Source organism: Cervus canadensis, chromosome 5 (genome assembly GCF_019320065.1).
Source record: "Cervus canadensis isolate Bull #8, Minnesota chromosome 5, ASM1932006v1, whole genome shotgun sequence".
NCBI lineage: Eukaryota > Metazoa > Chordata > Mammalia > Artiodactyla > Cervidae > Cervus > Cervus canadensis.
The window spans coordinates 2876951-2904779 of record NC_057390.1 but is presented as its reverse complement, the minus strand read 5'-3'; the positions used below and the strand labels follow the sequence as shown (position 1 = coordinate 2904779).

At 54.3% G+C, this 27829-nt stretch overlaps 1 protein-coding gene across 3 annotated transcripts in view; it reads left to right on the top strand.

Annotated features, from left to right (window-relative positions):
* The window catches only part of FAM178B (family with sequence similarity 178 member B), a 104936-nt gene that overhangs the window by 9359 nt on the left and 67748 nt on the right, over positions 1–27829 (top strand). For 2 of the 3 annotated variants that reach the window (XM_043467830.1, XM_043467832.1), the window contains exons 2-9: positions 260–329; positions 488–909; positions 1870–1931; positions 4914–5009; positions 10195–10347; positions 17454–17576; positions 18057–18162; positions 21465–21549. In XM_043467830.1, the coding sequence (XP_043323765.1) occupies positions 284–329; positions 488–909; positions 1870–1931; positions 4914–5009; positions 10195–10347; positions 17454–17576; positions 18057–18162; positions 21465–21549 (1093 nt within the window). In that variant the 5' untranslated portion in view covers positions 260–283. The remainder of the gene's footprint in view (positions 1–259; positions 330–487; positions 910–1869; positions 1932–4913; positions 5010–10194; positions 10348–17453; positions 17577–18056; positions 18163–21464; positions 21550–27829) is intronic. The other variant, XM_043467831.1, reaches the window with a different exon arrangement.

The following is a 27829-nucleotide window of genomic DNA, read 5'->3' as shown; positions in this document are numbered from 1 at the left end:
TCGGGGCTGTGCTGGTTTTCATTTCATACAGGTTTTAAAAATGTTGATGTCCGTACACTTGGCATCGTGTCCTTGAAATGAGAGGTCGGGTGGAGCTTCCTTGACCTGAGCAACTTGATGTTCGTGGAGCACGTGCCAGGTCCCTGGCATGGAGCTGGAGGAGGCAGTTCCTTCCCGGGCACACGGGGGCCCAGGGCCTTCCTCTCAAGCGCTCAGCCCTTTTGAAGGCTAGCCTCACCTGACAGGTGGTTCCTTCCAGGATAAAACTCCCAGTGGCTTGCCGATGGCCGGACCCGAGAAGGCGGTGCTAGACCTTCCTTGGAGAGAAGGTAGGTATCTCTCACTTCTGAGGTTTGGGGCCACGAGGGAGTGGGGAACCCAGTTGATAGTCTCCCCTTCCTTGCTGCCCACTCCTCGGTGGAGTGGCCCGGGGGCTGGGAAGGTGGTGGGCCACTGGGGACACCGCAGCTCTCTGTCCCATCCACAGACGTCCAGGCCGCCGCCGCCGGGCCCATCCTCCTGCCCAGCCTGAAGGGCAGCTGCTTTGACCATCCCCTGTACCAGGGGCTTCCACACCCCACCCGGCGCCTCTGCAGTCCCACCTCTGCTCCAGCCCCCAAGTCGTCAAAAAAGCCCAAGATGCAGGCCGCTGGGAACACGTTCCCCAATGACTGGAGCCCGCCGCCTGTGGAGTTCCTGAACCTGAGGGTCCCAAAGGCCAACACGGGGGACCTAGCCCCAAGGCCTCGGGGCCTGAGGAGGCTGGCTCACCAGCACCCCGAGGTGTTAGAGCAGGAACCCCAGGACCTGGATCGACTAGGAGGCCTGGCCTCACTGGAGGAGCCATTCTGGACCATGGCAGGGACCAGCCCAGAGGCTGCAACTCCTGGGATGGGTGCCCACACCTCGGTAAGCCAGGGGCCTCCCCTCCTTGCCACCCCCTCTGGCCACTTCTCCAGAGTCATCGCCAGGCCATCCCCTCGTGGCCACTCCTCTTCAGCCACACCCCAACTACCCTCCTTCGGGCCCCTCCCCTTGACCACGGCTTGTTCTCCACACCCTCTGACCTCTCCCCAGCCCCTGGGCCCTCGTGACTGGGAGCTTGGGCCCCCGAGGCTGGGCTGTCTCCCCTTTTATTTCTGCCCCGAACTCCTAACAGAAATGCTTGGTGCGGGGCCCCTCAGGGCTTTCGCAGCCAAGGTTGAGGTCGTGGATCTGGGCTAGGTCAGGCACAAAGCCTCAGGCTAACTGTGGTCCAGCGACTTGGGAATTCCAAAGTGGAAACTTCAGTGATGAACTTCAAACTGAGAAAAAAACGTGGTTGCTGGGAAGACTTTGGGGATGTTTGAGTGCCAGTAGATCCAGGAAATGTATTCTAAGAATAGGACCTATTTATTTGTAACAGCCCAAGATTGCCAATAACCAAAATGCCTATCACTAGGGAACTAGTAAATTACGTCATTATCATACTTCAGAATACCATGGAAGTGGTGTCTTTTTTTTTTAATTATCTCTTTAGTATTGCTATGGAATGACCCTGAAGACATACTGTTAATTGAAAATCAGAGCTCAGTACAGAATAGCATTTGTGTTGAAGGAGTGTCTGATGCATTCCTGATTGCTTCTCCTTGTAAACTGGGTCTCCAGCAGCGGACACCTGAGGTCACCTGTGGGGAGGGCCCCGGGGGCCAGGGGTGCAGGTGAGGCGAAGTCCTCGTGCTGTGCGCCCTTATGCTTTCCGACGGTTTTAATCGAGCTAATGTACTGCCTTTTCAGAGAAGTAAGCTAAATAGAGGGCTTAACATTGATCAGTCTTTTTTTCTCCCTCTGTCTTTGTCTTTGACGCCCATTCCCGTATGGTTTCGCCAGCTCGCCTCTGGGAGCTCAGGGTGCTATGTCAACAGCTTGGATTACTTACTGCGGGAGAAGAGGTGAGCGGGGAGGGTCTTCATTTCTTTGAGGTTAGCGGTAATATTACACCATTCGTACTCGGACTCAGAGCAAATTCCTCCCAGGATAAAGCAGCCTACTCCCCTCCCTGCCTCAGCGTGCCTCGCAAGTGAGTGCCCCGTGTGCCCTGGTGAATAACCAGCGCTTGGAATGGTAGGGGGTCAGAGGACAGCTTCTCCGAGGCAGAGAGCGCCAGACCGGACTGCGTACAGAGACCTCGCTGCTGGTCCTCTCTTCACCTGAGCACTGTTCTGCCCGATTCATGCCAGTCTGGGGCTCATTCAGCTCCCATGCAAGGGTTCGAGGGAAGTGGGGGGAATAGACGGCCTTGACGCCGAGATGTGCAGCCCGACACTGGCTTTGACAGTGCCGGGGGTCAGGGGCATGCGTACGGAGCTGGCCTTTCCTCTCACCCTGTCCCAGGCCAGCCCCTGAGCATTTTCCTGTAGTACTTGGTCTAGTTCAGCCGCCCTCCCTCTGGCATTACAGTGAGCCTGTCTCACGTAGAAGTAGGTTTCTTTTTTCCTTTCTTTTAAAAAAGGTTTGTTTAGTTGTGGCTGTGCTGGGTCTTCACTGCTGCTCACGGGCTTTCTCTAGTTGAGGTGAGCAGGGGCTCCTCTCGCGTTTCGGTGAGCCAGCCTCTCACTGCGGTGGCCTCTCTTGTTGCAGAGCACGGGCCCCAGGGCACTCGGGCTTCAGGAGCTGGGGCTCCCGGGCTCCAGAGCGCAGGCTCAGTAGTTGTGGCACACGGGCTTAATTGTCCTGCAGCATGTGGGGTCTTCCTGGGCCAGGGATCGAACCCATGTGCCCGGTATTGGCAGATGGATTCTTTATCACCGAGCCGCCAGGGAAGCCTGAAGTTGATTTCTTAAAGCGAAAGTCACATGGGATCAGAACCAGAATCCCTTAGGAAGGCACAGAGGGTGGTGGAAACCAGTACAAGTGCTCTTTCTCCCCTGGGAAGCAGGTGACGTGGTCGGCTTGCACTGAGGTCCTGTCTGCAGTGAAGACACTAGAATCCCACTCCTCCATTGTCCGTGAGGACTGGGGTGGCCAGGGCACAGGTGGACTTCACCCTGGACCTGCGCTTTGTCTGACGGGAGCGCATTGTCCACAGGCTTATTGTCTGTGTCCTCTTCCCATCTCTCACGTTGTTTTTGCTCAGTGCCTGCACACTGCCTTTGTGGAAGGTACACGTAGAAACAGGCAGTGCTGTTGTCGGATGCTCGGGTTCTTATTGGAATAACATCTCACTGGCCTCTGTTTTTCCCAGCCCCATGTTCTTGCCCCACTGGAGAGGGTTAAACACATGTGTGGCATGCATTATCCTATTTTCCCCTGGAAACTGAACGCAGTGATTCTAGTATTTCACAGCCCAGGTGGCGCTGGTGGTAAAGAATCTACCTGTCAATGCAGGAGACGCAAGAGACGCAGGTTCAATCCCTGGGTTGGGAAGATCTCCTGGAATAGGAAATGGCAACCCACCCCAGTATTCTTGCCTGGAGAATCCCATGGACAGAGGGGACCTCCAGGAGTCGGGACACAGCTGAGTGACTGAGCACACACACAGAGGGGGCCAGAAAAGGGGCATCTAACTCAGCCTGACGGTTAGGACAGGATCCTCAGGGGGATCCTTGTCCTTGGACCGTGCAGGATTAGATTTGGGAGGGCAATGAGAGCGACCACAGGTTTAAAGGCATGTAGGACAGACGATGCTGGGACTGGAATACTGTGTCAGAGTGTGAGGGCAGGCCAGAGCAGGAGCTGCAACCAAGATGTGAACCAGGGCCTCGTGAAGACAAGGTCAAGTCACGGATGGATTTCAAGAAGGTCAGGATGTATTTTCCCATGTATTTAAGAGAGACTGCCCAGGCGGCACTGTGGAGAATGGACAGGAAGTGTGAGAGGGAGGAAGAGAGTGGTGGTAAGCTGGCTCCCGTGGGACCTGTCGCCCTGGGTGGCTGGGGCCTGTGCTGGGACGAGGAATTCAGAATTGGGCACCTGAGGTCCAAGGGCTGTCCACCTTCGGCTAGAAATCATCCAGCTAGCCCAGTCCAAGACGGCAGCTGGGCAGGAGACAAAACCTTTGAGAACCGAGGACCTGTGGGCAAAGCCAGGGTGAGCCCACAGCGGGCAGGGCGATGGCTGGAGGGGTAGGGCGCCCAGGGCTCCCTCAGCAGCCGGAGGGAATGAGAACGCAGAAGGTCGAAGCTGGGACTGATGTCCCTCGGGGTTTGTGTGTGGTCAGGGCAGAAGGTGAGGGAGCTGATTTCTGCAAAATAATGGTCGGCTCACAGGGCCTGCAGTGGGGTTGGTTGAAAGGGGAGGTGAGGCACTCAGGGCTACGGGAAGAAACAGACTGAGGGGCAAGCACATGTAGGAGGGAAGGAGCAGGCCCTGGGGGGCTGTCACCTGGGGCTGGAGAGGCAGGCCCAGGGGAGCTGTGGGCACAGGGGCTGCTCCTGGTCAGGGAAGCTGGGCCCAGGAGGAGCAGAAGGGCAAGGCCCAGGCCCCAGTGTGGTGGTGTTCAGTTGCTCAGTCGTGTCCGACTCTGTGTGACCCAATGGACCGCTGCACGCCAGGCTTCCCTGTCCATCACCAACTCCTAGAGTTTACTCAAACTCATGTCCATTGAGTAGTGATGCCATCCAACCATCTCATCCTCTGCTGCCCCCTTCTCCTCCTGCCCTCAATCTTTGCCAGCATCAGGGTCTTTTCCAATGAGGCAGCTCTTCACACTGAAGTTGTGTGGTGTAAGTTGCCGTCCTTCAGGCCCTCTCCCCTACCCCCACCCCCGTTGCTGGAATCTGAGTTTGAGAGCTTCTGTGCAGGGACAGGGCCCTGGGCTCCCTGGTCCCTTGCCCAGGCCTGGCCGTGCACCGGGAGGCCCTTGGGGCCCTGTGACGGAGCGGGATGAACAGGCCCTGGGCCGACCCTGGTTGACACCTCTCACCTCCTTGCAGGGAGCAGGAGCAAGAGAAGCTACTTCTTCTGGACTGTGCTGATCTCAGAGCCTGGGGTCTTAATGAAGACGAAGTGCTGCTCACACCTGAGCACAGGTAGGGGGTGGGGAAAGGTGGGGGGAGCGGGCAGCCTCAGGAGGGAGGCTCTGCCCACTCAGGGCCCAGTTCACACACCTGCCTCTCCAGACTGAGGGTTTCAGTGCTGACCTGTCCTTTGTTTTGGACAGCTTCTTTCTTTTTTAATATTTATCTATTTGGCTGTGCTGAGTCTTTTACTTGCGACCTGCGGGATCTTTGATTTTTGTTGCGTCGTGTGACCCACTCTAGTCTGCTTGCCTGGGAAATTCTATGGACGGAGGAGGTCACGAAAGAGTTGGACACGACTGAGCGCAGCTGAGCACACACACAGGCACGTGGGATCTTTAGTTGTGACACGTGGGATCGAGTTCCCTGACCAGGGATTGAACCTGGGCCCCCCTTCACTGGGAGCACGGAGCTTTAGTCACTGGACCGCCAGGGAAGTCCCTGGACCATTTCACCCAACAACAGTGTGCTGTTGATGGGTTCTCAAGCTGCCTCCTCCTCGTAACCCCACATCTGTTCATTAATTCCAGAAATATTTATTCACTCATTGTGTGTCAGGGTCTAGTGTGGGCCTTTGAGGACACACAGGTATAAAACATGGCCTGTTCTTCCCTGACTGTCTGCCCAAACTCGGACCAGATCTCAAGCCACAGTCTAAAAGAACACTGCTTTTGAATGAGAGAGTACAGTCATGTGACACCTTTGTCCTCCCCTGTGTGGGGAAGGGAAGTGGCTTCTCTCAGAGGTATCATCTGGGCTGGAATCTCCTGGCCTATTGGCTGGAACCAGGGCGGGATTCCTCTATACCATGGAGATGCCTGAGGACCACAGTTGAATCCATCTTCAGGGCCCCCGGTCTTCCATTCATCCGTTTGTCTATCCGTCTTTCTCTCCATTTGTTCGTCTATCCAACAAGCATCTATTATGTGCCAACTTTGCATCAGGCTCTGTGGAGATAGTGAAGGACAGGGAAGCCTGGCATGCTGCAGTCCATGGGGTCACAAAGAGTCAGACACGACTTAGCGACTGAACAACAAGCTGCAGACACTCTGGGGTACGACAGGAACAGAGCCAGACCGAGGTCTTAGCCCGCGTGCTGCTCCGGGTCAGGGCCGGAAACCAGCAGTGCGCTGGTGAGTGCAGGAAGCTGGGGACCAGTGCTGCTGGGAAAGGAGACAGTGGGCGTCAGCGGTGTCGGGGGTGCTGTGAGAGCTGGACGATGGGTCAGGGACTCCGAGAGCAGATAAGTTTTCAGCAGAGTCCTGGAGATGGTGAGGGGTGGCCCTGGGAGGGCCTTGCCATGGGAGCAGTGAGGAGGGGGCGGAGGTCGGGAGTAGAGGTTGGGGGGCTGCGTGAAACTGGTTGCCACTCATCTGAGCTGGGTCTGCTGCTGCTGCATCCAGGGTAGACTGGTGGGGTACAGGGGGCCATGGTAGTAATCCAAGAGAGTGAGGACGGGTGAGGAGGAGGGGGCACGTTCTGGGTAGACTTTCAGGCTAGAACTGACAGGGTTTGCGACGAGCTGGATGGAGGCCGTGGGACAAAGAGAGGAATCAGAGTGGACCCCCTGAATTGAGGCCTGAGCAGATGGATTGTCGGGGTTGACTCTAATTGGGGAGGGCTGAGTGACGCAGGCCGGGGGTGGTGGCAGGCACGGGAACAAGTGTTCACTTGTGGGACCCCTGGGGCGAGACCAAGACAAGGACCTCCTTGTCTGGAGAGGCCAGCTTGGGAATCACCATGTGTAGGTGACATTTAAAACCGCAAAACCAGATGAGATCACCAGGGAAGGCGGTGTCGAGAGAACGGCCGAGGGCGCAGCCTGAAGGTCATGGTGACCTTGACAGGAGCCGCTCCAGTGGATGACCAGGGAGCCTGCCTGGAGTAGGTTCAGAGGAGACGGAGACTGGGCGACAGCTGAGGGGGAAAGTGGAGCCAGGACAGATCCTCCTGTCTGCCTGCCTGCCTGCCTGCCTTCCTTCCTTTCCCTTCTTCCTTCCCGCCCTCCTTCCCCTCCCTCCCTCAGGAACCGCATGCCCCCACGTGACCCAGGGGCAGGCTGGTCCACACGCCCTGGACTGTCTGCCTGTCCAGGCTTCGCTTTCTCTGTGTGTCCGGGTGACGTCATTCAGGCCTGAGCTGGGCGGTCTGGTTGGAATGCCCACACTGAGTCAGCATCCTGTGTCCACCCACACACACAGACTCCCCGGGGCCCCCCTCTCACGACCCCGTATGGTCCCCCTCAGATCGGGGCTCAGCAGGTTGTCTGTAAAGCGTGTGAGCTGTAAAGAGTTCCTTCCAGCTCCGAGGGCCTTTGCCGCCTGCTTGGCTGTGCTGCTTGGTAGCAACGGCGAGCTTGCTTGTGTGGCAGCGAAAGCCTCATTTATTGAAATGGGCAGGAGGAGGCCACTGCTGCTGACCCTTGGCCTGTATTAGGGACCTCTGCCTCCTAACTGGTGGCTCAGTGGTCCAGAATCCACCTCCAATGCAGGAGAGGCGGGCTCGACCCCTGGGTTGGGAAGATCCCCTGGAGGAGGAAATGGCAACCCATGCCAGGATTCTTGCCTAGAGAATTCCATGAACAGAGGGGCCTGGCGGGCTGCAGTCCACGGAGTCACAGAGAGTCAGACTAAGGAACGAAGCTGCAGCTGCCTTGTAGCTGGTCCCTGTCTCCACACGCTGCCCAGAGGCAGGGAAAGGGTGCCTGACGGGCACACGGTGACTCTGGCACATGGAATCAGCAGGTTTGGGCCAGAGGCTTTGCTGGCATCATGAGTAATGAAGCAGTTTTCTCTCTGTGTCAGGGCTGGGGATTCGCTTCCCAGGGTCCCCACTCACTGGACGGAGAGCCTTGGAAGTAGATGGTTTAAGACATCTCTGTAGCCTGGATAGTCTCTCTAGCTCTTTCCCTTCCTCCCGAGTGCATCCAGGATTTTGGAAGTTGTGGCCTGGATGCTTTTAAGATTCCCCACAGAAAGGGAGTTAACCTGGGCAGCTGGTGCTCCAGGCTTCGGAATTGCTGATAGTCCTCTGGGCACGTGACCTTTTCAAGTAGTACTCTGAGACAGCCTCTGCTGACAACAGCCACTTTGAGGTGGTGGTTTTGATGTGCAATCATCTTGATGGGTCAGTTCGGTTCTCTGCTTCAAAGAAAATTACTCACTGATGTACAAAGCCCGGCAGCCTCTTCCATCCCTGAGTGGGGCCAGGGCTGGGTGGGAGGGGCCATGCGGGAGTGCAGGTCCAGAAGGGGTGAGGCCCAGGCCGGGGGGCTGGCCTCCATCTGGCGGACAGGTCGCCTGTGACCAGGAGTCACGTAACCGCCCACCCTTGCCCGGCAGAGAAAGGCCCGCAGTCATCCCGAGCCGATCAGCTGCTCGTGTTCCAAGGGTAGCCTGTGTCTTGAACAGACAACATCCTGCATTCTCTAGTCCTTAAAGTTAAAAGCCCTTTATGTGTGTGCCAGTGTCAGGGAGGGGAGGATATTTATACCACAGCATCATCCTTTATCCTCACTTCTGGGCTGCACAGGAAGTCCTCAATTAGAGTCATCTCAGAGCTCTTAATAATGCACATACATTGTATTTAATATCACAGAACTCTCTTTGAGCGATGGTTTGGGGTCATGGGCCAAGAGCTTTTTACAGATGAATCTGGTTCTTACAGACTTTTAATAATCTGTACTTTTTCTAAAATTATAAAAGCAGCCTAGGAAGCCGTTGTTGTTCTGTCACTCGGTCGTGTCCAACTCTTTGCGGACATAGGAAGCCGTAGAGACTCAAAAACTCAAACGGCTAATAAATTAACAGAACATTTGTTATGGTGGTTTGCTGAGGCTGTTTCCGAAGTCTGTGAGATCAGAATCCACCCGGTTTTCCGATGTCATTCCCATCTGTTGTGCCGTTTCATCCTTAGGATGACCTTCCTTACCTTGGGTCACTTGGCCAGAGAGTGACAGGTTTCCTCTAGCAGCTGGTGGGCCCCCAGCTCAGCTTGTCCACCTCCGGCGCTGGCTGCTGGGTCCCAGAGACTCACAGGACCCCCTGGCCGTGTCCCCTCCGTGTTTACTGTCTCAGGGCCCAGATGGCAATCTGGGTACTGGCCTTCCTCTGATGAGAAGAAGGGGTGCAGTGCCTGTGGCTTGCTTTATTTTGTTATTATTACTGTGGAGTGTATGTTATGTTAGTGCAGAATCAAGCCAAACACTGTTGTTTGAAGTAAACAGGAAACGTCTCCCCTTCCTTCCCCTCCCCCATCCTGTTGGTCCTCGGGATGACCCTGGACCATGGTTGGCTGTGTCAGATGTGTGCAGGCTGTTGTGTGTGTCTAAGAACATGTGTGCGTGTCTGTTTACCTGCATCACACACACACACCCACTCTTGCTATTCTGTGGCTTGCTGTGTTCACCCACCGCGTTCTGTATAAGGGAGACCCTTCCATCCTGCACCGCGCTGTGACTGGCCTCGTTGTGAGGAACACTCTGCACCTCCTCCCTTAGACACATCCCCGTAGAGCTGAAACGTGTCCCCCCTTCTTCTGCCTGTTCCTTCCCTATCCGTGGGACCTCGCTCTGGTTCACTAAATGACTCTCCGAGCAGGGCAGGCCTGGCCCTCGGCATTTCGCAGACTCGCTGGGGCGTCCTCCTGCTCAGGAGGCCTTGAGGATGCTGCTCAGAGAAAGAGCCCTGGCCCCCTCATGGTGGTGCTGGGGCCCTCCCCGACCTGCCGCCCGCACCGGGGCTTCTCTCCCACGCCTCTGCCAGTGCTGTGTGGCCGCTCTGGGGCTGGTCCACTCGCTGGAGGGCCTCGCTGTGATCGCGTTACACTGTCCTGGCCAAGCATGGGCAGCCCACGCCCTGTGCTTGAGCACCTGGCACCTGCAGGCGTGGCACGCAGTGGGCCTTGGCGCAGAGCCCACGAGTGGGGCAGGATTTGGGGCCAGGACTTTCGGCTCCTGCACCGAGGCCCTGAGAGAGGGGTTGGGGTCCAGCAGTGGGTTGGGGAGGAGAGAGCCCCTTTGTCTGCACGTGGCGGGCTCTCCCTCCGTCAGCAGGTGGCGCTGTGTCCCCGGTCTGGTTCCCACCGGGCGGGGGCTGCGGGGCGGGGGCAGCCATCTGGCCTTCCCTGGCCTCCCTCCAGACTGCAGACAAGGTGCGCCTGCTGATGCCCGGCTCTCCCCTGCCCCTTGATTTGCCAGGAAGCTGGTGGAGAGGTTCTCCGTGCCCCTGCAGGTCATCCCAGCAGTGCATCCGGGCGAGACCGTGTTTCTCCCCAGGCGCCACCCCGTGCCCTGCCTCCTGGACAGTTCACAGCTGAAGCCACGGAGCCCCCTGGAAAAGCTGTTCCTCAGGTAAACATCCGTGCGGCTTGACCAGGCCCCTCCCTCGAGGAACCCAGTGGCGAGGACCACCCCAGAGGAGGCCGTCGGAAGCTATGTTTTGCCGGTGTGGGTATGTCAGCCTTTAGGGAAACACGCAGGACACACGTGTCTGCGTGTGGTGTTGTCGCCACTAACTTGGATGTATATCCTTTACAGAGTCTTACCCTGTAGCAGATATTTGACATCTGTCATGTGCTGCTTTTTCCTCCCCATGGCCCCGTCGCGTGGTCAGACTCATCACACGTGCCTTCGGGGTTATGTCTCTGTCAGCACTGGGGCCACTTTCCTGGCTGTCCAGCAGTTTCCCAGAGCCCATCATCCCCTCCTCTCTTCCTCCTGGAAAGTTTGTCTCCGGCCACAAGTACAAGTCAGCATAACGTCAGGACAGCTGCACTGGTCCTCTTCTTGGTGGGACTTGTTCACAGTCATTATCACATAACCCCTGACTATGTTTGATTTTTTTAGGGGATTTTTGAAAACTATACCGCAATAACATGCAACTCTTGCGATTGTGAGTTCACATGTCTAAGGATAAGAGCGAGAAAGCCTGCAGGATTGAGCCCATCAGCTCTCCACTACAGGCTGGCGCCCTGCTGTGCCCCGGCCACTTGGGAGATGAAGGTGAGACCACCTGACCGCTCCCCACCAGCCCATAAGGCACGTGGAGGTCGAGGACACATTAGGATTAGAACACAAGAACCTTGTTCTCTTTTCCAGCTAGCCCATCTTATTTTATAACAGAAAAATAACGGTGCTTTGATGTGTTTCCTTTAAAGCTTTTTATCATGGAAAGTTTCAAACACACATAGAAGTAAAGGGTACCTATGTGTACCTACCAGTCAGCACCAGTTACTGACTCGGAGCCGGTCTTGCTTCTTCTGTATGCCTACCCACTCACACTGTCCCCTCAAGATCATTTTTAAGCAAGTCCCAGACACATAGAATTTAATTCTTTAAGTCCTTCAATCTGGGTTTCTAAAATACTATCTTTAGACATAACTTCAATACATTATTACGCTTAAAGAATATAGGCACGTCTTAATATCATAAATATCGATCAGCATTCAGATTTCTGTGATTGCTTCTAAGTGGCTTTTTTTAAATACATTGTTGAAATAAGAATCTAAATATAAGGCCCAAATGTTGCAATTAGACCAAGTAATGTTGAGATTATACCTCACATGTCATTGATGCCTGACATATTTATCCATTTTCTTCATTTTTCTCGACATGCAGGTGGTTTCCAACTTCCCCCCCATAGTAAACAGTGTGGTGGAGAGTGTCCTTACACAAAAACGTTTGTTAGCGGTCCTGGAATAGATCTCTGGATGTGATGTGAGATGACTGGGTCTTAGGGTATGGACATTGGTAAAATTTCCCATTGCCAAATTGAAAATACATCTAGGGACTTCCCTGGTGGTCCAGTGGCTAAGACTCCAAGCTCTCAATGCAGGGGGCCTTGGGTTTGTTCCCCGGTCAGGGAGCTGGATCCCACATGTTGCAACTAAAGATCCTGCATGCCACAACTAAAGCCTAGGGCAGCCAAACGAATAAATATTTTTTAAAAAGCAAATGTATCTCATAAAGAAATGATGAAAGGGGGGCAGGGGAAGAAATGAAGGGAACGACGACAGGTAGTGGAGGCACAGGGACAGAGAAGCGACTGGACCGGGAGGACATAGCAGGGGAGAGGCAGGTGGCTTCCTGAGCTGTTTCTCCTCGGGATTTGGGGCCAACAGCAGGTGTTCTGTCCCAGGCTGGATGGCAGGCAGACAGTGTGTGACAGAGGAGATGGCCCGTGGTGTGGTGGCCTGGGATCAGAGCAGCTGTGCCAAATGGGGCTAGGTGGCCGGCCAGCCTCCTGGAGCGGAGAGTCCAGACCCTCCTCCCTCAAGTTTGCTAACGAAGCAGAGCGGAGATGGGGCCTGGGGCCAGGAATGTCCATGCCCTGCCCGAGGCCAGGTCAGGGGACGCCTGCCAGGCGCTGGGGAAGGGCCACTTCCTGAAGGTCACCCTTTAGCCTGTGGGTCATCCTTTATTTCCTGTTTGTGCCAAAGACCTCAAGTCGAGACAGAGAGTGGGAATTACTAGCCGTTCAATAATTAGTGCGCTGTGGGCAGCCAGAAATGCAAGGACAGAGGGAGAGGAAAAGGTTACTGCATCTCTCAAAGAGCAATGCGGTTCAGTTTCTCACCTTTCAGAAAGTGAATCTCACTTTGTGAGATTTCAGGTGACTTTCAGTCTCCTCATTAGACTCCTCTGTATTTTTACACTTTTTGTAATCATTAGTGGTTTGGGGGGAGAATGAATACAGTTTTTAAAAATCACTTCTTGGGCTTGCATGGTGGCTCAGTGGTAAAGAATCTGCCTACCAATGCAGGGGATGCAGGTTCAATCCCTGGAAGTTCCCCTGGAGAAGGAAATGGCTACCCACTCCAATGTTCTTGCCTGGGAAATCCCATGGATAGACGGGCCTAATGGGCTAGAGGCCATGGGGTTGCAACGAGTTGGACACAACGCTGAACGAACGAAAAGTATACAAAAGTAAAAAATCACTTCTTGAAGTAGATTCACCTCTGCTTGCTGTCTGGTGAAGAGTCATCTTTCCACTGTACAAAGTGGGAAATGTTGGCACAGGTTGAGCCAGCAGTTCATCTCAGAGCAAGAACGGGCAGTCTCGGTGTCTGACCCAGGCTGGTCCTCCCGGGTTGGACCTACACAGGTTTACATGCGCCTCTCCTGCCTGAGTAGAGGAGTACATCAAGGCTGTATATTGTCACCCTGCTTATTTAACTTACATGCAGAGTACATCATGAGAAACACTGGGCTGGAGGAAGCACAAGCTGAAATCAAGATTGCCGGGAGAAATATCAATAACCTCTGATATATGACACCACCCTTCTGGCAGAAAGTGAAGAACTAAAGAACTTCTTGATGAATGTGAAAGAGGAGAGTGAAAAAGTTGGCTTAAAGCTCAACATTCAGAAAACTAAGATTGTGGCATCTGGTCCCATCACTTCATGGCGGATAGATGGGGAAACAGTGGAAACAGTGGCTGACTTTATTTTTTGGGCTCCAAAATCACTGCAGATGGTGATTGCAGCCGTGAAATTAAAAGACACTTACTCCTTGGAAGGAAAGTTATGACCAACCTAGACAGTGTATTAAAAAGCAGAGACATTACTTTGTCAACAAAGGTCCGTCTAGTCAAGGCTGTGGTTTTTCCAGTGATCATGTATGAATGTGAGAGTTGGAATGTAAGAAAGCTAAGCGCCAAAGAATTGATGCTTTTGAACTGTGATGTTGGAGAAGCCTCTTGAGAGTCCCTTGGACTGCAAGGAGATCCAACCAGTCCATCCTAAAGGAGATCAGTCCTGGGTGTTCATTGGGAGGACAGATGTTGAAACTGAGACTCCAGTACTTTGGCCACCTGATGTGAAGAGCTGACTCATTGGAAAAGACACTGATGCTGGGAAAGATTGAGGGCAGGAGAAGAAGGGGACGACAGAGGATGAGACGGTTGGATGGCATCACCGACTCAATGGAAATGAGTTTGGGTGGACTCCGGGAGTTGGTGATGGACAGGGAGGCCTGGCGTGCTGCTGCGGTTCATGGGGTTGCAAAGGGTCGGACACGACTGAGCGACTGAACTGAACTGAACTGAACCCCTCCCTGAACTGCAGCTATAGGACCAGAGGTGGCCTGGACCATCCTCTTTCATTTGTCACCCTGCTGGACGTATGACCTCAGGTCGCTTCCCTGGGACCAAAGTCACATGCTGCTGTGACAGAAGCTGGTACGGTGCGGGGGAGGGGGGAGGCTGAGCTCTTTCCTCCCCTGACAGCAGTTCAGCGGGAAATCCAAGCCTCGTGACAGGGCCTATGCCCCAGGGCAGCTCTAAGACAGGAACCAGGGCCTCGGGGTTGGAGCTCGCCCTCGGAAGCACCCTGGGTCCTCCTTGTTCCCCACCCTCCCCCCAGTGTGTGTGGGGGTGTCAGGACCACCTTTGTCCTCTGGGTGCACCTGCCGTTTGCGGTTTGTTCTCAGGATGCCGGAGAGGCCAGTGGGGACCTTCCTTGGCAATGGCTTCAGCAGGCGGGGGCGGGATGGGTCCGAGTTCAGTGATGTAAATGGTGCTCAGGCATCAGACCTCCCTGAGGCCCAGGCCCCAGCTCCTGTTTTGCCAAGACCTCCTCCTCGTCTTCCTGGCAGGCAGGGGAAGACCGGGTGAAATAAATCCAGGAGCAGGGGCAGCATTCAGCCGCCCCGCTGCCTGCGCCTGCCCCCCAAGTCCAGAGCAAGTGGGAGTGGCCCTCCAGGCAGCTGCTGGGATCCCTGGGCTTTGGACCAGAGTGGCTCTCATTGACTTTTTTTTTTTAATCTTTTTTACAAAATTATGTATTTATGTTTGGCTGTGCTGGGTCTTTGCTGCCGCACTCAGGCTTTCTCCAGGGGCCGTGCTCAGGCTCTGTCTGCAGTGGCCTCTCCTGCTGGGCAGCACGGGGCTCTCGGGCTCACGGACTCAGCAGTTACGGTGCCCGGGCTTAGTTGCTCTGTGCCACATGGCATCTTCTGGATCAGCGATTGAATCTGTGTCCCCGCATTGGCAGGTGGATTTTTAGCCATTGGACCACTAGGGAAGCCCTCTGCTCACTGATTTTTAAACAAAGGAAGGAAAGAGAAGAGCACTGGGACCATTATTGGCTATTCTCCCTCAGCGTTTCACTTAAGCTTTCATCTTAGTAGCCTGGCAAAGGCGCAGAAGCTGATACCTTATAAATAACGACACTCGGTGTTTATCTTTCTGCCATCACTTGGGATTCCCGAGGCATTTAGAGACTTTGCCCCCTGGGACTGCTGCCCGTAAACTAGACCAGAGATGGGGGCTGGGCGATCCTGACTTGGGCCTTATCAGGAACACACAGTCCAAGCAGAAGATCAGAGTTCTGCCAGGAGCCCAGCATGCTGACCGAGGCTGGGGCCTTTGTTCTGTGTGACTCCCCCTTCTTGCTGATCCCCCCACCCTGTACCCTGTCTTCCTTCCTTCTTTTCCTATTGCCCCGTGTCCTTGCCACCACGGCCGGGGGTTAGCGCACTCTGACCGTGGCCTCTCCTCGTTGGGGTGGGGACTCCCCTCCCTGGGTCATCAGGACTGGCAGCTGCGACTTCACGCCCAGCTGGGCCCGAGCGGCATCTGCCTCCGTGAGGAGGCCCTGCCCCTCCCTGCTCGCCCCTTGGCATTCTGACATTCTCAGGATAACTTCCAACCTGGGCGCTGGCTTTGCCACAGGCACAGGCACCGGCTCGGACCCAGTGTCAGCGTTCTCGGTTTGCGAACCTGCCAGGGGTTTTTATAAATCTAACCGCAGTGGACTCCGTAACCCGCTCACCTTCTCCCCCCGCCCCGGGGCCTCCCTACTTGCAGACGGTCCTCCTCCCTCAGATCAGGGTGGTCTCTGCCTGCCAGGCCCCTCCCTGCGCTTCCACCAAGCAGGAGGTCCCTCCTGCCATCTCTCTGTCCTTCCCCTGAAGGGCGGCAGGGCTTGCGGTCCAGCCGAGGCAAGGCAGCAGTGCCCTTTGCCTGAGCACACTCACAGGAGATTCCTTGCATCTCATCTAGCTGAATTCTTCGACAGCCATTCGCTTGCAGGCCTAGCTGGACCATGCCCTTTGCTGCCTACCTCTGACCCCTTGTCCTACACACCAAGCCTAACTCCGCAGCAGTGAACCCCGAGGCAGACCGATCCTTCCTCTGGCAGAAACTGCACTGCCAAGTGTGTGGCAGAAGGGAGACATCGTCAACCGAGACGCGTCTCTCCCTCTGAGCAGCAGTTGGAAATGTGTTGATCTGAGCTGACAGGGGCTTGTAGAATCCATTCCCCTACAGAGAAGCTGGCGGGTGCCCCCTGAGCAGAATGCCAGAGCCAGCGTCGTCTTAGAGTCCCTGGAGCGCCGGCCTCCTTCCACGTGGCCTCCGGCCAGGCCCTGCCAATCTGTGAGGTCCTCCAGACATGGCTGGCTTGGCTATTGTCTGCATTTGAGGGGCTGTACATGAACCACACAGGCATCGCCGGGGTCAGCCCATGAACGTGGCTGTGTGACTGAGCACGTGGGGCAGAAGTGGCGTGTGCCAGCAGCCCTGGGGTACACACGTGTTTGTATGTACAAATAAAGGTCTGTTTTAGAACGGTCAGCTTCACAAACAGGAACAAAGCTGCTTTCTCCTCTGAACTTAAATGATTTGGTGGCGGGGGGCGGGGGGGGAGAAAAAGTATACAATTTGTAAATTGCCTGGATATACTCAAAGAGACAGCAACTTGGCTTGGAGGAGCATCTTTGTTTTGGAGCATTCTGTTCCTGGCAGATTAAAATATGATGTCCTTTTTAAAAAGGAGGAGGAGGAGGGTGGGCCGACCGAAGAAATTTCTATCTAGAGTCATGACTTCAAATGCCATCCGAAATGTTCTTTGCCTGGATTTGGTTGTTAGCAGAATGGACATGAAGTTAACGGTTTCATTTATCTGGAATCCTTATTAGTTGCCTTTAGGACATTATCTGGAAAGAGAGCAAAGAGGCGTTCACCAGACTCAGAGAGAGTATTAGGTTGCTGTTTTTCAGTCACTGAGTCGTGTCGGACTCTGTGACTCCATGGACTTCAGCATGCCAGTCTTCTCTGTTCTCCAGGGAGAATCCTACCCCAAACCAACTTCCCCAGAATGCCAGGAGCACAGGACAGGGGTGAAGTCCAGCACCTCCCACCAGAGGCCCTGAAATCACACGAAATATATCAACTCCTTGTTGTCCAGGGATCTAGGGTCCCATGGGTCCAGATGATCTCCTAAGATGACAGTGAGCTCAAAGCAGGGCTCCTCCCCACGCCAGCAGCTCAGGGCAGAAGGGTGAGGCCTGACAGCTCGCCATGCAGTCATGGCCCCAGAAGCACGGGGGGTCCCCCCGCCCCGTCAGGACCCTTGCTGTTTGCATGGTTTCCCGAGACTCCTCTGCCACCCTCAGTTATTTCCTTCCCCAGATTTCCCCATCCTGGGCCCCCGTCTGTTCTTTTCCCGTCTTCTCAGGTGTCCCCTTTGTTTTGGAAAAACACAAGATGGGGCAGACATGCTCTGTGTAACCAGACCCAGACGCCAGCCCCACGCCGCCTGGTGGGTAATCCTGTCCCCCGGCTGCAGCCGGGCTAAGAGGTGAGGCTCCCGGGCACGCTCCTCATCACAACCCAGACCCTTCTCAAAACTGGTCAGCACCTCAGTTTCCCCCTCCATCATGCTGGAAAAACAAACTGTGCTCCCCAGTCCTCTGTGTAAAACACTGAGAGGGGAATTTCTCTGGCACTCCACTGGTTCGGACTCAGCACTTCCACTGCCAGGCACCCGGGTTCTAGCCCTGGCGGGGAAGTGAAGATGCTGCAAGCCTGGCAGGGCAAGGCCGAAAAAAAAAGCAAACGACATTATGAGATGTGTTAGTGGACAGCAGATGATTCTAAATGGCGCTGTGGGTTGTTTTCTGTTCCAGCAGCTGCCTGCACCGAGCGTCTTTGTCCAGAGCGGTGACTGCTTCTAGTCCCGGGGAAGCTGAAATCCGGATGCCCCTGCTCAGCCTCACTGAGAGGGTCACAGAGGAGGGTCGCCTCCCTGACCTCCCCCTCTGTCCTTCTGCCCCCGCAGCTCCTCACCAGCCCGGCAGCTCACCTTCCTGCGCCAGGGCCTCCTGAGCAGCATCTACCTGCCCACAGGCGACCACCCCATGCCCCTGCTCCGGTGGCTGTTACAGGTGAGGACCGCAGCTGCCGCTAGGTGGCGAGAACGAGCTGGCCCAACACTGAGGGAAGGGCTGCTGGCCGGCGGGGCTGGGCCCCCATCCTCCTCCTGCCCTTGGGGGCTGCTGGGTTGGTCCTCGCTGAGGCGGGAGGAAAGAGGGAGACTTGTGATGATGGAGTCAGGAAGGTGCAGGCCCCGGCCTGTAGCCTCACACCAGGACCCCCCAGAGCGTGTGCCTTGCAGGGTGTTGCCTCTCTGTGATTCCCACTCACCAGGTGCTCCCATTGTGTGCAGGCTGTCCAGGTCCCAGGTCTGGGCCCTCATCCCACGGGCAGCGACATTGCAGGTGTGAGGGCCCTCCTGGATCTGGAGCTGGGGTGCTCGCTGTGGAGTTGTGGGTCCGCTGGAAAAGCCTGGAACAGCTGCTCTGTCTTCCCCTCCCTTCCTTTCTGGTCACTGCCAGAACATTTTGCCCTGGGGGGACATGCTTTCTGCCCTAGGCTCAGAACCTCCGCATGGAGAAAGACAGTGAGGAGTGGCCAGCAGGGAAAGCCTCGGCACCAGCTGCTGGGATCTGAACGCAGGGCATGGGGATGAGGCCTTGGCCCCCACTCTGGACCATCTCTGCCGGGGACAGCAGGTCCCAAGCTCCAGCTGGTCTCATTCCTGCCAGTTGGAGCCTGGACCCCAGCTGTAAATTAGAGCCGCCATGCGGGGCGGATCGTTCTTGGGACTCCTCGGCCTCAGCAGACTGGCTGCCTTCCAGAAACAGCCTTCCAGCTCTCTCTCCTTCCCACTGGTGTCCTTCCCCATTGCCCCTCCCTGCCGCTGCCCCAGGCCCCAGGCGACAGAGGGGACACAGTGGCCATTCTCCCTTGTCCTGTTCGTGCAGCTTCTCTGTTCTTGCATAGCACACGACAGACACGGAGCCAGTCTGCGATGCCGGCCAAAGAGGGTCCTTGTGTGACCCTGGCACAGCATGGAGGCGTGCCCAAGCCCCGCCTGGTCCCTGCCCCAGCCTCTGTCGCCTGTGGGGGGAGGGGTGCGGCAGCCGAGGACCCCCAGCCCTGCTTCTCCACCCGGTACTGTGTGACATGGGCCGTCATTTAACAGCGGCTCCGTGTCTCCGTCTCTCCCTCCGTAAGCTGGGCTCAGCAGTCCCGAGTGAAGGCCGAGTGGGGAAATCCCGTAGCCTGCTGCTCTGCCCAGGGCCTGAACACCATCGGGAAGGAATGAACCCAGAGGTCAGGCTTTCCATCCTCAGGAAAGAGAAACAAAAGCTGAAGTCGGATCCATGCAAAGGGTGCACCTGGCCTTGGGGACGTCTTCTCGGGGAGACCCCGCCCAACATCTCTGTCTCTGGAAGGAAAGAAGGAGCAGGGCGCTGACATCTGCCCCTCACGTGACCACCCTGCAGGCCTTAGGATGGGCTCTGATGCTTCACTTCCGAGGTTTAGGTTCTTTTGGCGCTTGGAACTTCCCCATGGGCAGAGGAGCCTGGCAGGCTACAGTCCGTAGGGTCACAAAGAGTCGGACACGACTGAGTGATTGACATGCACACACATCCCAGGTAGACATGGCTCCTGTGCTTCACGCTGCTGGGGAGGACTCCAGAGAAGCGCAAATCCGTGGGGGTCCCCGGAGGTGCTGGGGGCCTCCTGTGAAGCTGCAGGGGTGGTTCATGGGATCCAAGGGCAGGGATAGTGCTGGGCCTCACAGGACCTGGAATCGCACTGAAGACAGGTCAGAACCCTAGGACAGACTTCGGCTTCTCTCTATGCCCAAATAAACCCTCAGGAAGAGGAGTCTAATTGGCCTATGAGGGGTTAAGGGACCACCCCCAAGCAAAGACAGCTAAGGGAGCAGGACCACAGAGCTGCTGGGGGCCCGCACACATACCTGGGATTAATGCTAGAGACAAGGGTTGGGGGTTAGACGTCTCCAACCCTGTTCCCTCAACTACATCTCCGGAAGGGCCTCCTGAGTCCCCATGGGAACCAGTTCCTGCTGCCTGCCAGCTTCCCTACTCCTGGGGCTTCGGCGGGGTGAACAGTGGACACTGGGGGAGTAGGCTTCAGCCTTGCGTGCATGCTCAGTCAGTTCAGTCGTGTCCGACTCTTTGCACCCCTATGGACTGTAGCCCACCAAGCTCCTCTGTCCATGGGATTCTCCAGGCAAGAACACGAGTGCCATCTGCCAGGGGAACCTTCCCAACCCAGGAATTGAACCCAAGTCTCCTGCACTGCAGGTGGATTCTTTCCCGACTGAGCCACGTGGGAAGCTCAGGCTTCAGCATTAGTGCTCACCAATTTTGTAAGCTCATCCTCGGAGTTCTAGAGTGGACTTCCCAGGTGAGCCTTGGAGGCCAAAGCCTGGAAGCATACGCTGTCGCTGAATTCACGTTCTTGTTGGGGAGTGATCATGTGTTTAGCTATGAAGAAGTTAGGAGAGGAAGCGGGAGGCAGAGTTCTGGTGTCTTAGATCTTGTGGAAGCAGACAGTTTTGCCTGTGAGGGAAGGAGGCAGCAAATGGGGGCAGAGAGGGAAGCCAGGAGCAAAACTAATGCAAGGGAGGTCACGGCTAGTCCTGGGCAGTGGGGCAACGGCCCTGGAATGGGGATTACTCTTTAGAGTTGTCCCAGTTGAGGCAAGGGTCCTGGCCTTGGAGCCCCTGCGTTGGCCGGTTATCAGGAAGACTGCTCTGGTGGGGGGTGGTGGGGGTGTTGGTGTGTGACCTTGAGTGATTTGAGTGAGGGACTCTCCTTAGGCTCAGCTCAGGGCCCTCGGCCAGCAGTACCTCCCAGCCCTTGAGGATGGGAGCCCTAGTCCTGAAAGGTCTCTGCAGAGTCAGAGGTCACCCATGCCTGTGAGATAAGGCGCTGACCTGGAAGCCGTGTGAGGCTCACGAAGAGGAGCCAACTTGACCTTGTCCAGCTTACTGTAGTTAATGCTTCTGAGCTCTTTCTCTTCCCTGCACGGTTGCCTACCCTGAGGGGCATGGCTGGGGCCTCAGGGAGTGAGCGGCAAAAGGAACAAGACTCCCACGCAGGGAGGTGGCCGGAGCAGGAGCTGTCAGGTCACCTAGACCTGGGGTTGGATCCTGGCTTTGCTCCTTACTTGCTGTGACCCTGGGACAGTCGCTTCAGCTCTCTGAGCTTAGTTTCATCATCTGCACAGTGGCAGTAATGACAGCATCCTTCTATCATGTGGATTTGTGAGGATTAAATGGGACTTGTTTAATATGGTGTAATAAAGGTTTACTGCTGTTACTCCATAGTGATGACCCAACTAATTTGTTTTTTTTTTCTCCTCTTAGCTGCTGACATGGCCTCCAGAAACTTCTTCAAGAGCCTTTGGTCTCCTGTGGGACCTCAGCCTGGATGGGCTCTTTCGTCAGTCCGGTTAGTACCTGACAGAAGTGCAGGGTGGCAGCTTGCACTCTGGGCGCCCAAGCCGGCAGCCCCACCCAGTGTTCAGCGCTCAGCGCCCACCCTGACTCTGCCCCCAGTCCAGCCCACAGGCAGGTGCTGGTGGGGGTGTTGCATCACTGGGGGACATGTAGACAGCAGGCCTGCTCGGGCTCTGGCTCCAGCATTAGGAAAAAGCTGAGCCAACAGGCTTCTTGCCACCTTATCTGGCCTCAGAATCACGTCACAGGGGCCAAGTCCAGGCTGACTTCACAACCTTAGGATCCCAGAACAGTCTGGAAGGGGGGTTCTCTGGATTTATGGGGACAGCTGGCCTCCAGTTTCTTACTGAGAGCGCCAGTTTGCTTGGGAGGGTTGCAGGAGCCTCTGCATCGAATCAGGGAAGCTCTCTGGGTTGGAGTCACCAAGGTGGGGGTGGTTCCCGAAGCTGAGCCCCAAGCAGCAGCCCTCCTCAGTTCCCAGGGCGTTGGCGGAGCCCCGAAGTTTGGATGGGGCTGGGGGGAGAGCCTTGAGTTTCGGTCCTGACACGTAAGGTGTATGCTTCGTCGTTTTTATACTTCTAAGATGTTCAGAGTTGCACAGACGCAATTAATTTCCCCTTTAGTGACTGCACCTTTCCCAGCCTGTCATCATTTGGTGCCTGAACCTAGACAGTTTGGCACCAAAAAATATCATGTAACCTATTGAAAGTTGCTTACGACAGACAGAGGGAGGGACCCACAGGTGTCCAGACTGCGTCCTTGCCCACCAGCTGCAGTCCACCCACACTCCCACTAAAACATGGGAGCAGTGAGCTCTGAAGGCTGAGGTTATAGACCCACGATGTGCCATTAACCACCCCCAACCCCACCCAACCCCCAGCGGCCACCAGCCCCTTGGATTTCTGCCTCTCTGCCTCCCCTCCTGGAGGAGTTGGCTGAGCTAGGGGCCATCTGTCAGATGAGAGCATTCCAGACTCCTCCGGCTCCCCCCTCCCCAACGCCCTACCCCCACGCCTGGGACCCCTCTCACTGAGGTCCTCTGAATAGCGCCAGTCTCAGCTTCCTCTGCCTTTACATAACCTCTGCCCCTGCAGTCCCGGCTGCCCTTTTGCGCCCCTGGGGCCGCCTCTGCGGCTGGCCTGCCCTTTTGGGGAACAGAGGCCTCCCTTGTCCCACTCTTTCTCCTCTGTGCAGTGGTATGTGTCCCCTCAGAGACACGGAGGCAGAGGGGGCGTTCCATTCCTCTCCGTTGCTTGGCCACATTGTCCCTGATTCGCTCTCGTTGGGAGGGGGTGGGGCCAAGATGGCTTTCTCGGTCCCAGTCTCAGCTCAGCTTGGAGGCCCCTCCACTGCAGAGCAGCTCTCCTGGCATCATGTGTAAGGGTGGTGTGGGGGATGTCTTTTTCCCTCCCCTTGGAATAGAGACTGGCCCCCAGAATGCCATGCCCAAGGTCAAGATCTTGATTGATTTGGGCAAAGGTCTGATTCACAAAAAAACTGAAAACAGGGACTGGAGTAGATATCAGTAGCCCCGCCACCCCCTCCCCCCCGACCGTGTTCACAGTGGCGAACTCTCCAGGTGGCGCTAGTGGTAAAGAACCCACCTGCCCATGCCAGAGACAGAAGAGACACGGGTTTGAACCCTGGGTCAAGAAGATCCCCTGGAGTAGGGCATGGCAACTCACTCCAGTATTCTTGCCTGGAGAATCCCTTGGACAGAGGGGCCTGGTGGGCTACAGTCCTTGGGGTTGCAAAGAATCGGACACAACTGAGGTGACTAAGCACGCACACACAACGTGCACGTTCACAGCAGCATTACTCACTACAGCCCAGCGGAGGAAGTGACCCAAATCCCAAACGTCCACATGCATGGATAAGAAAATGTGGCCTATACATGCAGCAGAGTATTAATCAGCCTTAAAAAGGAAGGAGATTCTGTCACATGCTACGACATGGATGAGCCTGGAGGACATTATGCTAAGTGAAATAAACCAGTCACACACAAAAGAACAAATATTGTGGGATTTCTCTGATGTGAAGTACCTAGAGTAGTCAAATTCATAGAGACAGAAAATAGAACAGTGGTTGCCAGGGCCTGGGGGAGGGAGAATGGAAGGGTTAGTGTTTCCTGGGTATGGAATTTCAGTTTGGGAGGATGAGAAAGTTCTGCAAATGGGTAGTGATGAAGGTTGCAGAACAATGTGAATGTACTTAACACTACTGAACTGTGCACTTGAGAATGCCTGAGATGGTAATTTTTATGTTACCTGTTTTTTACATAATTTTGAAAAACAAAAGGCCAATTACAGAGTCAAGAGTCAGGTGCCAGGAAAGAATCTACCAAGAGCTGGAACTGAAAATCAGCTGCCAGTTCAGGCAGCATTTGTACGGTTAAGTTAGACCCAGGCTCGACGCAGAAGGAAGTTGTGCTTCTCAGAGTCGTCAGCACCTTGAGGGGCGCTGAGTGTCCTTGTCCCCTGTGGGGGTGCTGCCCTCCGGGGTCTTTGGATCTGTGGTGGGGATGTGAGCTTTCAAGTTGCCTAGCCTTTCTCTTGTAAAGCAGAGGGGATTTGTATGTGTGTAAATTTCTGTTTTTTCCTGGAATTTGTGGTTGACCAGAAGTTCTCCCCAGATTATCCTGGGAAAGGTCTTACACAATTGTCTTTATCCCCGCATGCTTCCTGAGTAAGGGACAAGTCCGGGCCTCTGGAAGGAGCTGGGATCCAGGCTTCAGAGGTGACTGTCATAGGTGTGCCCCAGGTGACTAGGACTGAGGGCTGAGAGCCCAGAATTCGCTAGAGGGTTGGAATAAGGTGGGAATCGTCTTCCTAGATTGAGAAGCAACGCACATCACCTGATGAACTTGGAGAGTGGGATATTCTGGAACACTGACATTCTTAGTGGTAGGAGTGTTTATTCATTTATTCAGCAAACCTTGAGTGCTTCCCATATATATTCAGGGACTTCACCAGAGAGCAGGAGATACAGGGATGAATAAGGCATGGTTCCTGCCCTCAGAGGGCTGACAGTCAAGTGGGAGGGGATTAAATGTCCAATTACAATAGGAGACAGAAAGGAGGGAGAGATTGAACTGTGGGGAAATTACTTCTAGCTGGATGGGGTTGGGGTGGAGGAGGCGGGAATCGGGAAGTGCTTTGTAGAAGCGGGAGCAGTTGATGGATCCATCTCTCAGCAGGTGTGTAGGGCAGGGATTGCAAACTTTGTTGCAGTGGGGACCAAGTGCGATCAGTAACTAGAGAGCTCCTGCCCTCTCTAAGGAGGCTGGCAGGGACCGCGTTGCCACATCTCTCCATTTTCAAGAGAAGCTGTGTCTTAGTTGGGATGTACTCAGACTAAGTAACAGGTGTCCAGTTAAGAGCAGTTATCATCTCACATGACAGGAAATCCAGACACAGGTTGTTCCATAGTATGTTCAACAGATTTATGCGCTCAGGGCTCTGGCTTAGCTTGTGTCCCGCTTCCCACCACTCCCCGTCAAAAGTTGCAAAATGACTGCTTTGCTCCAAGCATCATCATGTTCTCACAAGACAGCAGTATTCAAGGCAGAAAGGACAGGGTGATAAGAGGTCATTGCTTCTTGTACTTTTTCTCTCTTTTTGTCAGGACATCCTTTCCATTTTGTTTCATTACACAGAACTGGATCACAGGCTTTAGAGGACCCTTTTCCTGTATTCTAACTACTGGTACCCTTTGAACATGGACTAGGTCTGAAGAATTTTCAACCTCATGAATCCTGCACCTCCAGAGTAGAGTACAGCAGATTCATTTTTTTCCGACCTCCTTGCAAATATTTGGATTTTTAGTTTTGGGATTTCCATTTAGTTCTTTATTGTTTCTTTTTTAATAGTTTCTGTTTCTTTACTGGGATTTCTTATTTGTTCACTCGATATAAGCGTATTTTCATTTACCACCTTGAGCATACTTCTAACAGCTGCTTTAAAATCTTTGTCTGCAATTCTGACAGCTGAAGCATCTAATTCATTACATGGAAAATTAAATATGGAAGTGAGTGTTTACTGAGAATGAGTCAAGAAATTGTACTGGATAAATACTAAATCCTGGGAGTCTCAGGGCCTTTTGCGCTCAGTCTCTTTATAGGATATTTTTCAGAACTGTTCGTGTTCACCTGCTGACTGCAGCTCGGCTTCCCTGCCTAACCTAGAACACTCACAGGGCCATGCAGGTGAGGTGTCTGGAGCTTAAGCTTCGTGAACTTTAAGGTCAGTTGGTTTCTGACGTATAATAAAACTGTTTTCTGCTAATAGAGCCAGAGCCTGTTGCTGTGACTCAGAGCCCCAGTAGCCACCCCTGGCCACTACCTACGAAGACGAATGGCATGCATAGTTCCTCTGCTGGGGGCGGGCCCGCTTTCCCGGAGCAGACACAAGGTGAAACCGGAGTTCCCTTCTAGGGACAAAGGGAAGCCTGGCACCTAGATTGACAGCCAACAGAATCTATTGTAGCCAGAACACGCGTGTGTATGTGCAGTCTCCTGCTGGTTACAAATTCAGTTAAAAAATGAAACCCAGATAACCCCCACTGTGAGCCCATCTGCAGACTCTATTCTACTGAAGGTGGAACATAGTTCTACTATTTGCAGCCCTGGGCATAGCCCTGGCTGTGGAGAGATGCAGGGCAAGCTGGGAGCAGCAGGCATGAAGACGAGGAAGTGGGGAGAGTGGGCCGAGTAGAAGAGAAGACTGGACATTTGGGGCCATCTCTTGGAGGACAGTGGGGGCCGTTGCAGGCATCGTGAAGCTTTATTAACATTTGGCAAGACCAGGACAGATGGTTGTTGCCATTGTTGTTATTTAGATACAATTCATGTGCCATATAATTCACCCTTTTAAAGTGTATGATTCAGTATGATTCAGAGCTGTTCAACTACCACCACTGTCTAATTCCAGAACATTTTCATCACCCCCCGGAAGAAGCCTCTTACATCAGTAGTCCCGTCCCACTCCCCTGGCAACCCCGAATATGTGTTCTGTCCCAATGGGCTTGCTTATTCCAGACAGTTCATATACATGAAATGATATAATATGGGACCTTTTGTGCCTGCTTCTTTTACTTGGCATGTTGCTTTCAAGGTTCATGCATGTTGTAGCATGTAGTAGTACTTTATTCCTTTGACGGATGAATAATATTCCATTTTATGGATATACCGCATTTTATCCATTCATCAGTTGATGGACTATTGGGGTATTTCCACTTTGAGGCCACTATGAATAATGCTACTGTGACGGGTAAAGAATCTGCCTGCAATGCAGGAGGCACAGGAGATGCAGTTCGATCCCTGGGTCGGGAAGATCCCCTGAAGGAGGAAATGGCAACCCACTCCAGTATTCTTGCCTGAAAAATCCCGTGGACAGAGGAGCCTGGCAGGCTACAGTCCATGGGATTGCAGAGGGTCGGACACGCCTGAGCGACTAAGCACACATGAACATTCCCACACAGGTGTTTGGGGACATATGTTTTTCGTTCTCCCCGGTATATGCTTACTAGTGGAATTGCTGGGTAATAGGGTGACTCTGGTTAACTTTTTGAAGGACTGCAAAACCATTTTCCTAAGGGGCTGCATCATTTTACTTTCCCACCAGCAATGTATGAGGGTTCCAGTTTCTTCACATCCTTGCCAACATCTGTTATTGTCCATCTCTTGGTAGGCGTCATACTAGTGGGCATGAAGTGATACCTCACTGTGGTTTGGCCTTGCCTTTCTCTGATGACTAAGGACGTGCAGCACCTGTTCTTATACTTGTTGCCCGTTTGTGTATCTTCTTAGAGGAGGTGTCTATTCAGATGCTTCACTCGTTTTTTGACTGGATTGTTTGCATTTTTCTGTTGAGTTGCAAGAGTTCTTTATATACGCTGGATACTAGATCCCTCCCTGGTAGCTCAGCTGGTAAAAGAATACTCCTGCAATGTGGGAGACCTGGGTTCAGTTCCTGGGTTGGGAGGATCCACTGGAGAAGAGATAGGCTACCCACTCCAGTATTCTTGCGCTTCCCCAGTGGCTCAGCTGGTAAGGAATCTGCCTGCAATGCAGGAGAATTGGGTTCGATCCCTGGGTTGAGAAGATCCCCTGGAGAGGGAAAGGCAACCCTCTCCAGAATTCTGGCTTGGAGAATTCCATGGACTGTATAGTCCATAGCATTGCAGAGTCAGACACGACAGCAACTTTCACTTTCACTTAAAAGATATGTGATTTGCAAATATTTTCTCCCATCTTGTGGGTTATCTTTTTACTG